We start from the raw sequence: 15,047 nt of genomic DNA, 5'->3' as shown, positions 1-15,047 counted from the left end.
TCGTGCTTCTTGTCTAGAACTGGACCAGTTTTCTTCTTGACACACACTAGAGGCACCGGTCCCTAACCCTAAGCAGCCTTTCCTAACCTGGTGCTCTCCAGATGTCTTGGACTACAACTCCCAGTACATCTGGAGACCACCAGGTTGGGAAAGGCTGCCGTAAACCAACAGCATTCTTTGCCCGTAAGGCAGGGATGGGGAACATCTGCCCCTCCAGATGTTGATGGGAGTTTTAGTCCCAACAACTTCTGGGGAGCCACACTTTTCCCTCCCCTGCCATAAGGAATGATGTCGTTATTCAGTCATTATTGGATGCTCAGTCGTTACTGGACATTCAGACTCTGGTCACTGTATCATCATCATCCTTTTAAAAAATCTATGGGGAAAGCAGGGCACCCTGACAGAATCTTGGCAAGACTTCACTGAACGTCGTCTTTGTTGTGTACTGAAATGTGTGTGTGTGTGTGTGTGTGTATGTGTGTGTGTTTAATATCATAATAATTTACTATATTGGCTGCTGGAGAGTGGCATTATGGTGTATTTTTGTTTTAAAATAAGGGTTGTATTGTATCATCCCCTTGTTTGTTTAATATATTGATGAATGTTATATTTATAAGCTGACCTGATGTTTAAACTCTGAATTGAAAGTTTGTTTATAGTTTTATTATAGTATTTTTATTGTTGGGTAGTTGTCCTTTGATAATGTATTTGATAGTATTGTGTTCTGTGTGATGTTAGCCACTTGCGGCTTCCTTTTAGAGGGAGAAGCGGGATAGAAAAATAAACTGTGGTGGTGGTGTGTGTGTGTGAGAGAGAGAGAAAGAGAAAGAATAGGCTGTGTAATGGTACAGAATTGAGGCCCTCACAGACCCTGAAAAACCCTCAGTCTTTCCTTTGTATAAGTGCAGCACAAAGACTTCAATTGTTTCTTGGAATAACTGGGGTGGGGGGTGGGGACAGGACTTTGGGATCAAACCAATGCAATGTCTTCTGAATCTTTTAAAATATTTTTTTACAAGCTTGCAGTACATGCATCATTTCTGTCTTCCTGTCCCATCCAGTACCTGATGATCCAACAGACCCCCTTCGTGCGCCGCCAAGTCCGCAAACTCCTGCTTTTCATCTGCGGCTCCAAGGAGAAATACCGCCAGCTCCGGGACCTGCACACCCTGGACTCCCACGTCCGGGGAATCAAAAAGCTCCTGGAGGAACAAGGAATCTTCCTGCGGGCCAGTGTGGTCACGGCCAGCTCAGGATCTGCCCTGCAGTACGACACGCTCATCAATTTGGTAAGTTGAGGCCAGCTGGGTGGATATTTCCCCTCTAGTGCAAGCCTTTCCCCCAACCTGATGCTGTCCAGATGTGTTAGACAGTAGCTCCCATCATTCCCAGTAAGGGTTGTAGGCTGGCTGGGAATGATGGGAGTTGTAGTCCAGGTTGGGAAAGGCTGGGTGAGCTGTTCGGCTTTGGATTTTATCTGTTGTTTACCATTTGATGTTTCCATTATTGGGTTGGATCCAAGATCTGCCTTCCGTGCTTGTGGAAAGTGTCTGCCCAATTTGGGGGGATCCCCCCTACACCATAGATCCCCCCATTCAGCACCTGACTGAATGTCTCCTGTCTCCTGACTCTCTGTGTAGTGTCTTCAGGGGGCTGGAGGGGCTGCCATGGGAAGGAGCTGGAGGGGAAGTCCACCAGCGCAGTCGATCCAGCATAATGTTAGCTACCTTGGATGTTTTAAGAAGAAAAGAGAGTAAGAATGCTTAAGCAAGCAAGCAAAAGTGCATTCATTCGTCTACCTGACAGTGGTCCTCCCCGCCCCCCCCAAGGAAGACATTCCAGATATTATTTCTTTATTTAAAGTGTTTTTATTTAGCCTGCTCTTCAGCCAAAAAAGGCTCCCAGAGCATTTCCCGGATCAATTAGAGACCCAAACAAAACAAGACTCTGCAATCCGCTGTACAACCGTAAAGCCTCAACACGGAAGGCAAGAGGGATGGGCAGGGAGGAGGAAAAATGAAAAAGCCAACTCAGGCACCCATTCTTAAAAGTTATAGTTCCTATTACAATGTTTTAAGACAGTTTAAATATAATAATATAATAAATATAATAGAAATAATAATAGAAATATAATAAATAAATATATGATAAAATAAAGGACGACTGGCTGGGATAGAAATGGTGATGGAATCACTCAGGAACAGGCAGCCTGATGTCCTTTGGCGTTTTGGGGGAACAGCTCTCACAATCACTGACCATTGGCCATGCTGGCTGGGACTGATGGGAGCTGTAGTCCAAAAGGTCTGGTGGGCACCAGGTTGCCTACCTCTGGATTAGCTGCTGCTCACTGACAGTGAAGGAAGAGCCAAAGGCACTTGCTCTCTCAGCCCTCCTTCCCTCCTCTCCTTCGGCTGCAGCTTGATATTGAGCTCTTACGTTGTCATACAGCTTTTAATAGCACAACGGGTAACACAGCAAATCCTTCATGATTCTTTCCTCACGGATATGAAATCAAGATTAAAAAGCCATTCCAGCAGGTTGTGCTGAGGGAGATGAGAGAGAGGGAAGCAGGGCCGTTCCACCAGCCCTGCTGAAAGACCTAATTTTTTCCTCTTCCCTCCCCATCCCCTTTTCTTTGTGTATCATGTCTTTTTAGATTGCAAGCCTGCAGGGGCAGGGACTGTCTTGTTTTACTGATTATAGGTAAGCTGCTCTGGGAGCCATTTTGGCTGAGGAGCGGCATAAATAAATAATAAAGGACTCTTGCAGGGATGCCACAGACAGCCTCCTCAGCAGGGCAGGGGGGCTCTGAGTCTGCAGAATCTCTGCCTTGGGCAGGGCTGGATCGTTCCATCATGCCTAGTGCAAAGACACAGCAGCAGAAGTGTTTGTCGGAAGCTTGACCGAGAGCAGCAATGCCAGAGCAGCGAATCACGCAGAGACACAGCAGGGGCAGCCTTTTTAATAAGCCTACTTTCCCAGTCAGTCCCCAAAGGGGGGAACGGCTGCCTCTCTCCCTCCCCTCACCCTTCTGTGCCTTTCAGATGGAGCACTTGAAGGCTTGTGCGGAAATTGCCACGCAGCGAACGGTGAACTGGCAGAAGTTTTGCATTAAAGATGACTGTGAGTTGCTTTTGCCTCCTTTACCTGACTCCACTCCCTTTCCTCCCCACTTTCGTGGTTTCCTGGGTTTTGCATTGCGTTTTCCCCAGTCTAAAAGGTTGAAATGCCTCTCCTAAGGCTTGGTTGCCAGCAGTAGGAGCTCTAAGCTAAAATGTGCTGGTGTTTTGACCCCGCCCCATTTGCCTTGGCCCCACCCCACACTGGAATGCGGCCCCCGAGAGCTTCTCCAAAATAAAATTTGGCCCTTGGGCTGAAAGACATTCTGCACCCCTGTTGTAAAGCTTGGGCGTTTGGTTTGCCTTTTTAGTGTCTTTTGTCAGGTAGCAGGGAAGGATGGCTGGGACCTAGGCTGGGGAGGAGGATGAAAGAATTGTAGAGGCAGAGGATCCTCACTTATGGGGAGGCGGTGCTCATTGCAGAACTGCTTGTCTGCCGGCCACTCAATACACAGACTCAAGCGCCTGAAGAATTGAGAAGGAGCTACACCGCCCTTTATCCAAGGGCTTTCTCCATGGCAGTGAGGCCTAGAAAATTGTCCTTTGGCCAAAACAGAGGCAATGCCCACAGAATCTGAGCTCCTGTTTGTCCACGTGCTGTTGCAAATTTCTTTTTAAAGAGATCTTCAATACAGAAAGCCACAAAGAATGGTTTGTTCAGACGATTTCTCTCCCTCCCCCCCCCCATTCTCCCCCTCCCCAGCTGTCCTCTACTTCCTCCTGCAAGTCAGCTTCCTGGTCGACGAGGGTGTGTCACCCGTCCTCTTGCAGCTGCTCTCCTGCGCCCTGTGTGGCAGCAAAGTCCTCTCGGCCGCTGCTTCCTCCGGATCGTCGAGCACTTCAACCTCAGCCTCCGCAGGCTCTGGAACAGGGCAGGCAGCTGGGCAGAGCAAATCCTCCACCAAGAAGAGCAAGAAGGAAGAGAAGGAGAAAGACCGAGAGGGTGAGCTGCAGGGCATTGGCAGCACCAAGCTGTTGCCTTCCCCTGAAGGGCACAGGGTGGGGATGGAACAGAATGGCTGAGTGGGCTGGTTTTTCTTTTCATAACTGGCAGGCAGAAAACTTGTAGGACCTACAGCGTTGCCTTGACTGGTCAGGCCAGAAGTCTGTCTAGCCCAGCTAGACTGTTAGTTGTTCCCCAAGGTCATAGGTAGAGAAAGGTCTTCCCCCTCAGCTGGTACCTGAGATGCTTTTTTAAGATGCCAAGGACAGAACCAGTGACTTTCTACATGAAAAGCAGGTGCCCTGCCCCTGAGCTGCAGCCCCTCTTCTGAACCACAGCTAATGATACACGAGTCTGGTTGACTGTTTTGGGTTCTTTCTCCCTCTGGCTATCTTCCAGGGGAGGGTTCCTCTGGCAGCCAGGAAGATCAGCTCTGCACAGCACTGGTGAACCAGCTGAACAAGTTCGCCGACAAGGAGACCCTGATTCAGTTCCTGCGCTGCTTCTTGCTGGAGTCCAACTCATCGTCTGTCCGGTGGCAGGCCCACTGCCTGACGCTGCACATCTACAGGTGAGGATGGAGGGAGACCTTCGCACTCGTGCCTCTGTGTGACGTTCCCTTCTCTAGACGGACGCCTCTTACAGGTTGTGATTAGCATAAAATGAAATAAAGTCTGCTGCCTGATTAACCAGGAGCAACTCTACATTTCTATCCCACTTTTTCCTCTAAATTGCTCAAGGCAGCATACACGATCCTCCTTCTCTCTATTTTTATCCTCACAACAACCCTATAAAGTAGGTGAGCCTGAGAATCAGTGACTGGCCCAAAGTCACCTAGTTTGCTTCATGACCAAGTAGGGACTTGAACCTGGGTCTTCCCAGTTCAGCACTCTAACCGCTATATCACACTGCTTCTATCAGGATGTTTTCAGTTGGTTAGCCTAACCTGGACTTCCCCCACCTGGTGCCCTCCAGACATGTTGGACTGCAACTCCCATCATTCCCAGCCAGCAAGGCTGATCTCACTGATTAAGGGTGCATGTGTGGACAGGAAAAAAAATTCCTACAACTCCCGGCATGCCCCAGCCAGCATGGCTGCTGGGGCATGCTGGGAGTTGTAGGAATTGCTTCTGTCTAAACTTAACATACGATTGTTCCCTGATCAGCTTAGTGTCAATGGGTAAAGGAGGCTAGAAATGTTGCCGAGCTCCGCTGTGACTTTCACAAATTTTCTGACTCTTGTCAGTGTGCTTTGAGCCCTACCAGTCTGGGATGGAGGTGCTGGTGGTGTCCACTTTGTAGTGAACCAGAGCCAGGAGGTGCAGCAGTCATTTGGAGAACAGGTGTCCAGAGCCGAGACCAGGGGCTTTAGTGGTAAAGGTTAATGGGTCTTTCCCTGTTAATCCCCTCCCGTTTCTCATCTTCCCTTGTAGGAACTCGAACAAGTCCCAGCAAGAGCTGTTGCTGGATCTCATGTGGTCGATATGGCCAGAGCTCCCGGCGTACGGGCGGAAGGCTGCCCAGTTTGTGGATCTCCTGGGTTACTTCTCTCTGAAGACGCAGCAGACTGAGAAAAAGGTAAGGGGCCCTTCTCCTCTTGCTTTTTTTTTTGGCACTGGGGCAGAGGAGAGAATTGTTGCCCAATATCATCCAACCTGTGACCTGTGCACACAATATGGGGGCAGGTTTCGTAAGAGCTAAAGCCTTCCTCCTAGGAGCTCATGGTTGCCCCTCCATTTTGTTCCCACAACAACCTTGTGAGGTAGGTGTGTACCCAGAGAGTGAATGGCTGGTCAAAAGTCATCCAGTATGTCTGATGAGGGAGTCAAACCTGTTCTTCCTTGTTTCTAGCCCAACACCCAAGTCACTAATCCAGACTTTCCCTGACCTGGTGCCTGTCAGATGTGTTGGAATACAACTCCCATCATCCCCAGCCAGCATGGCTAGTGGTTGGGGTGATGGGAGTTGTAGTTCAGCACACCTGGAAAGTGTCAGGTTGGGGAAGCCTGCACTAATAATCATTTATTTTGTTTATTTGTAAATGAATTGCATATCCTGACTTAACTTCGAGGATTGTTTTGGGGTATACAGGATGTTATAGAAATGCAAAGGCATCGATCTCATTGAATGAGCCCGTGGCAATGGAGGAGCTGGGCATGGGCAGACAGCAGAGCGAATGGGGATAATTGGGAGCTTTCCATAGCTGACTCTGGGTTCGGTCTCACGGTGTAGTGAGTTTTCCAGCCTTTGCCTTTGTGACCTTTTTTCTTTCATTTTGACCTTCATTTCAGCTAAAGGAATACTCCCAGAAGGCTGTCGAGATCCTCCGGATGCAAAACCACATCCTCACCAACCACCCCAACTCAAATATTTATAAGTGAGTGTCTCTCTGGCTTACCCTTCAGCCAGAAAAATCTGCGTGTGCAGGGCCAGAGGGTGGCCAGGAGGGAAGGGGCTGCCTCTCGTCTGGAGCATAATGTGGCGTGGGGGATGGACCTGGTGCTAAATAATTTGACTCAGCCTGTCAGGCAAGTCCTAGCTCTTGTTCAGGCAACATTACGAACATAAGAAAAGCCCTGCTGGATGAGACTACGGGTCTATCTAGTCCAGCATTCTGCTCACAACCAGCTGCCCACGGGAAACCCACAAGCAGGACAGGAGTGCAACAGCACCCTCCTGCCCATGTTCCCCAGCAACTGGGGTGCATAGGCTCACTGCTTCTGGTACTGGAGGTAGCACAGAGCCATCGGGACTAGTAGCCATTGATAGCCTTCTCCTCCAGGAATTTGTCCAAGCCCCGTTCATGGAGCAGAAGGCTTTCTATGGCTCCTAGTCCTGGTGGCGATACACTACCTATAGTATCAGGAGAAGAACACCTCTGTATACCAGCTTGGTTCTTGCTGTGTGAAAACCCTTTGCCCCATGCCCTGGACCTTTTATTTTTTGGTGGATACATGGGTGACTGAAACTTTGCCTCTCCCAAATGTTTTTAGCTCTGCCACATCACTCTGCTTAAGGCCCGTCTTTTGCAAGAGCCTTAGATGGGTTAAAAAAAACAAGATTGAACCAAGCTGTTGAGGTCAGGGCTATATCAAGGGCTGTTCTCCATGATAATGCAGCTTTCCCCATCCTGGGGCCCTCCACATGTCTTGGACTACAGCTCCCATCATTCCTGAGCATTGGTCATCATGGTTGGGGCTGATGGGAGTTGTGCTTCAAAACGTCTGTAGGGAGCCAGGTTAGGGGAAGTTGATCGTCCATCATCAAGGACAGCGTAACTGAAGACCAGATGGTGGGAACAAATGTCAGACTAGTGTGTGTGTGTTCCCTTCATTACTGGCTTGGGGTTCTACCTGGAGGCATCTGGCTGCCCCCCATTGGAAACAGGATACTGTGCTAAAGATATCTTTGGCCTGATCCATTCGGGCTCTAATTTATCTTCCCCAGAACTTCTCAAATGTGTCTTTCCCCTGTAACAGCACCCTCTCCGGTCTGGTGGAATTTGACGGCTATTATTTGGAGAGTGATCCGTGTCTCGTTTGCAACAACCCAGAAGTGCCGTTCTGTGTAAGTGGTTGGCTGTTCACTATCAGCCACTTTGCCTTGTGGGTTTCAGCGAACAGTTTCTGTGCACTGCACTGCGTTTAAACGCGGTAGCTGCCTTTGCTTGGGTTTTTATTTTTCTCCTTCTTTGCAGTACATCAAGCTCTCCTCCATCAAAGTAGACACCCGCTACACCACCACCCAGCAAGTGGTGAAGCTGATCGGCAGCCACACCATCAGCAAAGTGACGGTGAAGATTGGAGACCTGAAGCGCACCAAGATGGTCCGGACCATCAACCTCTATTACAACAATAGGACAGTGCAGGCCATCGTGGAGCTGAAGAACAAGTAGGGGACTTTGCAGTTCCTCCCAGTTGTGTGGGCAGAGAGCTTATGGAGCAGGGGTGCTGAACCTTTTTCAGCCTGAGGGCCGATTGCCATTTCAGAGAAGCTCTTGGGGGCCAGAAATACTGCGGAGACAGAAATACCAGAGTATTGTAGCTTAAAGTTCGTCCTGCCAGTAGTGAAGTCTTAGGAGGGGCATTTCAGCCTTTTCGAATGGGAGCAAAACCTGCACAAAAGCTGGGAAACCACCCGATGATTGGTAGTTGAGGGAAAGGGGGTGGGGCCATCTGGGGATTTGGCCCCTGGGCCTGAGGTTTATCATCCCTAGGCTAGATGTACCAATGGACTGATACTTTATAAGGCAGCTTGATATGCAGATAGAAACACAGCCGAGGCAAGGAAAGTCGCTTCTGGGGGAAGTGGGGCGTAGCATGTACCCTGTGTGGAGAACCTCCCAGGTTCCAGTCTCTGGCATCTCCTGCTAATTGGATCTGTGGTCATAGGGGTTGGGAAGACCTCCCTCCAAGACCCTGGAGACTCACCCCCTGCAAAAAGAGATGGTCATGGGCAACTGGACTGATACGGCTCCAGATGAGGCCACTCTGTGTACTGATGTTCCACAAAGCGAGGATGCCAATTTTCCCGTCCCCGCCTCAAACCAGAGGAGCAGTGGACGTCTCAAGAAACAGTCTTGTTCTTTCTTCCCCTCCACCCCCAGTCCCGCTTGCAAATAAGGAAAAGACATTAAAATCCTGAGAGAAGGAGAAAAATATAAGTAGAATTAAATTTTTAATATATTTTTCTTTCCGTGAGGCATCGACAGCTCTTTAATCCCGAGCAGCCTTGCTGTGGAGGGGATAACAGCTTAAAATGTATTTCTGTCTCCCTATCGTGTCAATAGCGAAGCAGAAGGAATGAATCTGAAGAACCGGTCTCCATTCATCCTGCTTAAAGGAGATGTTCAACCGAGGCAGCAGCACTTAGCTGTTGGCTGGGGGGGGGGGGGGGGGGATGCGAGCTGACTGTGTCTTGGCCAGTCCTGAAGTGGTTTCCCTCTTCGTTTCCCCTCCGCCCCTCTCTTTCCCCATGTTTCTCCAGACCGGCCCGCTGGCATAAGGCCAAGAAAGTTCAACTCACCCCGGGCCAGACGGAGGTGAAGATCGATCTTCCTCTGCCCATCGTCGCTTCCAACCTGATGATCGAGTTTGCCGACTTCTATGAGAACTACCAGGCCTCCACGGAGACCTTGCAGTGCCCGCGGTGCAGCGCCTCCGTCCCGGCCAACCCCGGGGTGTGCGGAAACTGCGGAGAAAACGTCTACCAGTGTCACAAGTGCAGGTGGGCTGGGAATTCCCCTGGAGTCAGAAGGTGCAGCCCAGGGCTCACCTGGAGTAATGACCGTAGTCGTAGTAGTAATAATAGCAGTAGTAATAGTAGCAATAATAAGGATTGGTGGTGGTAGTATTGGTAGTATAGGTCTTATTTATTACTAATTTATACTGCTTAATATAATTTAAAAAAAATTCAGTGGCCTTGCTGGTCATTCTGAAATTAACGGGATGTCGCCACGCAATACCTTGATGGCAGGCCTTCTCGGGAGCGGTGCCCTCTCTTTATTTTATTTTATTTTATTTTATTTTAATTTATTTTATTTTATTTTTATTTATTTATTTATTTATTTCTATACCGCCCAATAGCCGAAGCTCTCTGGGCAGTTCACAAAAATTAAAACCAAGGAGCGCACTGGAAAACTGACCCCTGTGCAGTTCAGAGGGAGAAAGGTGGCATCTTCCAAATGCCTCCTGAAAGCACACTTCCTCACCCGGGCTTTCCCTGGGCTGTAATTAAATTAATCACGCTGCTCCATCTTGCTGCTCCTTATATTGCTTTAATTGTAGTTGGAATTGTTTTTTTAAATGTTGTGTGTTTTAATATTGCATTGTAAATGTGATTTTCATATTTATATGTGAACCGGTTAGGGACTTTGTTATATTTAGTGGTATAGAAATATCACAAATAAAAAAAAATACATACAACGATATTAAAAGCACAGCTTAAAATACACTCTGAAAAATCACTGTTTAAAATACACTACTGAGAACCATTTTAGCTACAAGAACAATAAAAGCAATGCAAAAGCAATGAAATGGAGCGACAGCTTGATTAATTAGGATGAATTACAAGCCAGAGAAAGCCTTCTTGAACAAGTGCATTCTCAGGAGGTGTTTAAAACATAGCACGTGTTCTGCCTCCCAAACCGCACGTGGGAAGAGTGTTCCAGAGGGTGGACACCATGACTGAGAAGGCCCTGTTTCTGACATGTTACACGGCAACATTTTGTCGGTTGTGGAATGGCCACCAAGGCCTCCTCTGAAGTTTTTAAATGTCTGCTGGGTTATCTATGTAGAGGCAGGCGGTCTGCTAGATATCCTGGTCTCAAGTTGTATTGGTAGTATTAGCGTTATTTACATTTCTATACTGCCCAGTAGCCACAGCTGTCTGGGTGGTTCACAGAAGAAGACTTAAAATCATAAGGCAGCATCCCAATGCTGCCCGCGCACTAACAGGATCCACCGTTTGTGCAACACAAAACAAACCCCTGTGCCTGCTTGGCTGCTGCTCAGAGGCACTCCGTTCTTTACTGCTTAAGTGTATGTCTTTTGGGGCCTGGCTTCGCTCAGTGAGTCTTCTGGTTCTATTCAACGCACAAGTCAATCCCACGAGCCTGAAGCCTCCCCTCCCTGATCGAGGCTGCCGTTGTCTGAAGGTGGAAGACCTGAGATCTGAGAATCCCACCCTGCTGACTTGGCTCTGGCTTTGCTTCCCAGGTCCATCAATTATGATGAGAAGGACCCCTTCCTCTGTAATGCTTGTGGCTTCTGCAAGTACGCCCGCTTTGACTTCATGCTGTATGCCAAACCTTGCTGTGCCGTGGATCCCATCGAGAACGAAGAGGACAGGAAAAAGGTCAGGCCTGGCGGCAGGGCAAAACGTCCCTTTGGGCCGGGTTGCGGGTCCCGGGGCATCACCCCAGCCTTTCCGAAACATCTGAACATTGATGCACAGTGTTTCTCCCCCCCACAAAAAAAATGGGAGGTGCTCTTTGCTGTCACACCCAGCCACCTTGGGCAAGGCAGGAGGCCATGGGATGCCCTGTCTGTTGCAAAAGCAGTGACAATAACATGAGCCAAGGATCTGTGGAGGATGGTGGAGGGAGGCAGCAGTGGATGGCCAGAGCCCCTTGTTTCTATCTGCCACCTTAGACAAAGGTCTCAGTCTGGGTCATGGGAGGGCTGGCCCTTGGGGCCAAAGCCAGGCTGGTTCCCTTCTCCCTGACACTTCTAATTTTAATTCATTTGTTTGTTATGTTTCTATCCCACCTTTCCTCCAAAGAGCCCAAGATCCCTTTCCTCCTCCTCCTCCTCCTCCTCCTCCTCCTCCTCCTCCTCACAACAACCCTGTGAGGGAGGTTAGGCTGAGAGTCAGTGACTGGCCCCAAAGTCCCCCAGTGAGCTTCATGGCTGAGGGGACTCTAGAACGCTGATCTCCTGAGTCCCAGTCCAGCGCTCTGAACACTGCACACCACACCGGCTCTAAGATTGTGCTCTTGTGTAGCTTTGGATGGTTTCAACAGGGCTGAGACCCTCAATCTCCATGTTTGGGGCTTTAACAAGCTGAAGAAGGCATTAACCTGCCTGCCACATCAGAACCTCAGTTACCTATCTCTTCCTCACCCAGCCATCCACCCCATCTTTAGAAGGAAGAGGGTATTTGCAACACCTTTTACTTTCTAATTAAGGCGAGAACGTGGTGCTAGAGGGAAGATCTACCCTTCTGGGAGGGAGAGAAGCTACCTTAATATTCCTTAAGAGCCGAGACTGGTGGAAGGGAAAACAGGTCTTATGTGACCATTCTTTTTCCCTCTCCCACACCCTGCAGGATAATGGGGGAACACCTAAAAATATTCTGACCACTACATACACTGGCTGTTTGCAGGGGTTTATTTTGTATGGAGAAGTATCCAACCATGTGAGCCCCTCACCTGCAGCCTGATTTGGCCCGGTTCACAAGTGCTTTACCTCCTCACCTGCTCTTTCTTTGTGTGAACGAGGCCCAAACGGTCAAACTGTGTTCAGGAGTGTTGTTAAAATGCAGTCTGAAATAACACGTATTCTGTGTCTTGCTTTCGAAGGCGGTAACCAACATCAATACCCTCCTGGACAAGGCCGACCGGGTCTACCACCAGCTCATGGGCCACAGACCCCAGCTGGAAAACCTCCTCTGCAAAGTGAACGAGGCGGCGCCCGAAAAGCCCCAGGTACTGGGAAGCGGATAAATAAACAAGGCACTTTTATGAGCAGCTGGGAGGGTTAGAGGTCTTGCCCACCGCACGCTAGAGAGCTGCGTGTTCTTACAGTGACAAACTATGGTGAGGGGAGAGCAGGAAGCAGAGGAGAGCACTGACGTGCAATGAGCGTGGGGAGGTGGCAAACACATGAGTCTGTGATGCATCCCAGCTCTCCCCATCACGGCTTGGGCAGTTGGATTGTGACAGCCAGCCCAGGCCAGTGTGTCTCTGCTACAGGCCTGAGTTCATGTTGCTGTCATTACTTATTTATTTATTTGTTTTTTAAAAATTCTTGGCTGCCTTTCAGGGCAGAAGCCCTCCCAAGGCAGCTCACAGCAATAAAATACATAAGAACTGTTAAAATATTAAAAGCGATAAAAACAAACATAAAATAGCAATAAAAGTAACAATAAAAACCGACGATACGACCAGCAACGTCAGCAGCAGTAACAGCAGCAACAGCATTCACATCAAGAGAAGACCATGGTAAAATAATCTGTTTTCAAGGCCTTCTTAAAAGCCTGCAATGATGGAGCATGGCGGACCTCCCGATGGCAACTTGTTCCAAGGGTGTGGGGTCAGTGCAGAGAAGGCCCTCTCATATGTGGTCACTCACCTCACTGCTCTCATGGGTGGGCAAGTGAGAAGGGCCTCTCTTTCTGATCTTAAAGCGCGGGCAGGCTGATAATGGGTGAAGGCAGTTCGGAGTCAACTTGGTAATCCAGAAGAAGGAGAGCGGTGCAGGAGATAGCCAAGACCCCTAGGCTTAACTGTTGCAGGAGGAAGGTCTGAGGGTTCCTTAGGCATTGCTTGCACACTTTCACGCCTCTGCAGGCTTGAAGGGCTAGAAACTCGCTTTCTTTGTCGGTGGAGGAGGGTATCCAGGCGGACTGGGTGATCTCCTCCCACTTCCTCTGGAAGCAGGGCTCATGCAGACTTCAGCAGGCCTTTCCCTTTCCCATGGAGATCTCTTAACTTCTTCTGGTTGAGGTTTGTTTCTCCTCTGGCGTTTCAGGATGATTCCAGCGGCAGCGGAGGCATCAGCTCCACCTCGGCCAGTGTGAACCGATACATCCTGCAGCTGGCGCAGGAGTACTGCGGCGACTGCAAGAATTCGTTCGACGAGCTCTCCAAGATCATCCAGGTAAGGACCTTCGAACTACTAGTTGGGTTTCCAATGGCATTTTTTAAAATCCAGTTTTTATGTTAGGCTTTAGTTAAAGATTTCGTCTGTAATCAAGATTTTATTGTCAGCCACCTTGAGCATTTGTTTCGCGGAAAGGGGGGATATAAAATTAATTCATTAAATAGCACCAACGTGCGCCTGGAAGTCAGCATGGGGGCAAAGGCCGTCGTCCTTGAAAGCGTAGGCTGCAAGCCCACGAGGTGGAATCCCTATTCTGTAAGGTATTTCCTGGCTTGCTCTCCAGCTTGGGGAAACTGATATCTCAGAGTAAAATTAGGGCCACACTAGATGTTGGACAGGCTTGTATTTTTAAACCCACACACGCACACCACTATGGAACAGCTTCTGAGGGGAACTTCGCCTTTTCCCGCCTGTTGCTTCTTCTCTCAAAGTTGTGCCTCTCTGAAGGTACTTCTCCATAACAGAAGAGGCTATTGATCAGCTGTTTGGGCCTAGGACTCCCATCCTCCCTCACCATTGGCAGTGCTGGCTAGGGCTGATGGGAGTTGCTTTCTTCGTTCCTATGCACCATCTAAACCCCACCTTTTTGCCAAAAAAGGGTGCCCAGCACAGCTTACAAAAATGTATACTGTCTTTGTGGATCTCTAGTATCTGGTGCAGCGCCCCAGAATTGCACTAAATAATCCTCTCCACCATCTCCAGAGGAGAGTCTAGTAGTTGTTGGTCTAGGGGTCCCTTCTGCTACATTTCTGGTTTTACCATGTGCTGCACCTGCGTATGTTGCAGGCCAAAACATCTGGAGGGCCACAAATTGCCCCTGCCAGCGGTTTTGGAAAAGCATGTCGTTACGTGTCTAGTTTTGGCACAAAGGGTGCAATCCTACGCATGTTTAGACAGAAAGAAGTCCTGCAACTCTCAGCATGCCCCAGCCAGCTATGCGTTTTTCTGTTCGACTTTTTTCTGTCTAAACATGCATGGGATTGCACCTGTAGTGATGCTTCTGAGATGCAGCTGCTGTGGCTGAACGCAGCCACCAGGAGGGCTCTTCTTCCGCAACTCCATTCTCTTGCTAGCTTGGCCAGGGAACGCTTTGCAGTTCAAGGACTGCGCGGTGTTTGTGTATGTACCTGCCTGGAGGTCCTGACAAAAGAGGCAGGCATGGCTGGTTCTCTCCAGCCTCGCTCAGGCCCTCCCTCCTTTTGGCCATCCGCAGAAAGTCTTTGCCTCCCGGAAGGAGCTCCTGGAGTATGACCTTCAGCAGAGAGAAGCGGCGAGCAAGTCCTCCCGCTCCGCCGTGCAGCCCACCTTCACCGCCAGCCAGTACCGCGCCCTCTCTGTCCTGGGCTGTGGCCACACCTCCTCCACCAAGTGCTACGGCTGTGCCTCGGCCGTCACCGAGCACTGCATCACCCTGCTGCGCGCCCTGGCCACCAATGCCGCCATCCGCCACATCCTGGTCTCCCAGGGCCTCATCCGAGAGCTGTTCGACTACAACCTGCGACGCGGCGCTGCCACCATGCGAGAGGAAGTCCGCCAGCTCATGTGCCTTCTCACCAGGTTGGAGGGGTTTGGTGACCATGGGCGTTTTGGGCGGAGCTGGGG

General features: G+C 49.6%; 1 protein-coding gene across 12 annotated transcripts in view; it reads left to right on the top strand.

Annotated features, from left to right (window-relative positions):
• The window catches only part of UBR4 (ubiquitin protein ligase E3 component n-recognin 4), a 129,447-nt gene that overhangs the window by 83,830 nt on the left and 30,570 nt on the right, over positions 1-15,047 (top strand). For all 12 annotated transcript variants that reach the window (XM_084821753.1, XM_084821752.1, XM_084821751.1 and 9 more), the window contains 13 exons: positions 1,062-1,289; positions 3,045-3,123; positions 3,823-4,062; positions 4,462-4,633; positions 5,496-5,640; positions 6,354-6,439; positions 7,542-7,629; positions 7,760-7,953; positions 9,049-9,288; positions 10,779-10,917; positions 12,143-12,268; positions 13,314-13,442; positions 14,659-15,002. In XM_084821753.1, coding sequence (XP_084677879.1) covers positions 1,062-1,289; positions 3,045-3,123; positions 3,823-4,062; positions 4,462-4,633; positions 5,496-5,640; positions 6,354-6,439; positions 7,542-7,629; positions 7,760-7,953; positions 9,049-9,288; positions 10,779-10,917; positions 12,143-12,268; positions 13,314-13,442; positions 14,659-15,002 — 2,210 coding nt within the window. The remainder of the gene's footprint in view (positions 1-1,061; positions 1,290-3,044; positions 3,124-3,822; positions 4,063-4,461; positions 4,634-5,495; positions 5,641-6,353; positions 6,440-7,541; positions 7,630-7,759; positions 7,954-9,048; positions 9,289-10,778; positions 10,918-12,142; positions 12,269-13,313; positions 13,443-14,658; positions 15,003-15,047) is intronic.

This window comes from Heloderma suspectum, chromosome 15 (genome assembly GCF_057233095.1).
Source record: "Heloderma suspectum isolate Gila_16-S chromosome 15, 16-S_ref, whole genome shotgun sequence".
Classification (NCBI taxonomy): Eukaryota; Metazoa; Chordata; class Lepidosauria; order Squamata; family Helodermatidae; genus Heloderma; species Heloderma suspectum.
Note: the sequence above shows the minus strand (reverse complement) of the source record. Positions and strands in the feature narration are given on the sequence as shown.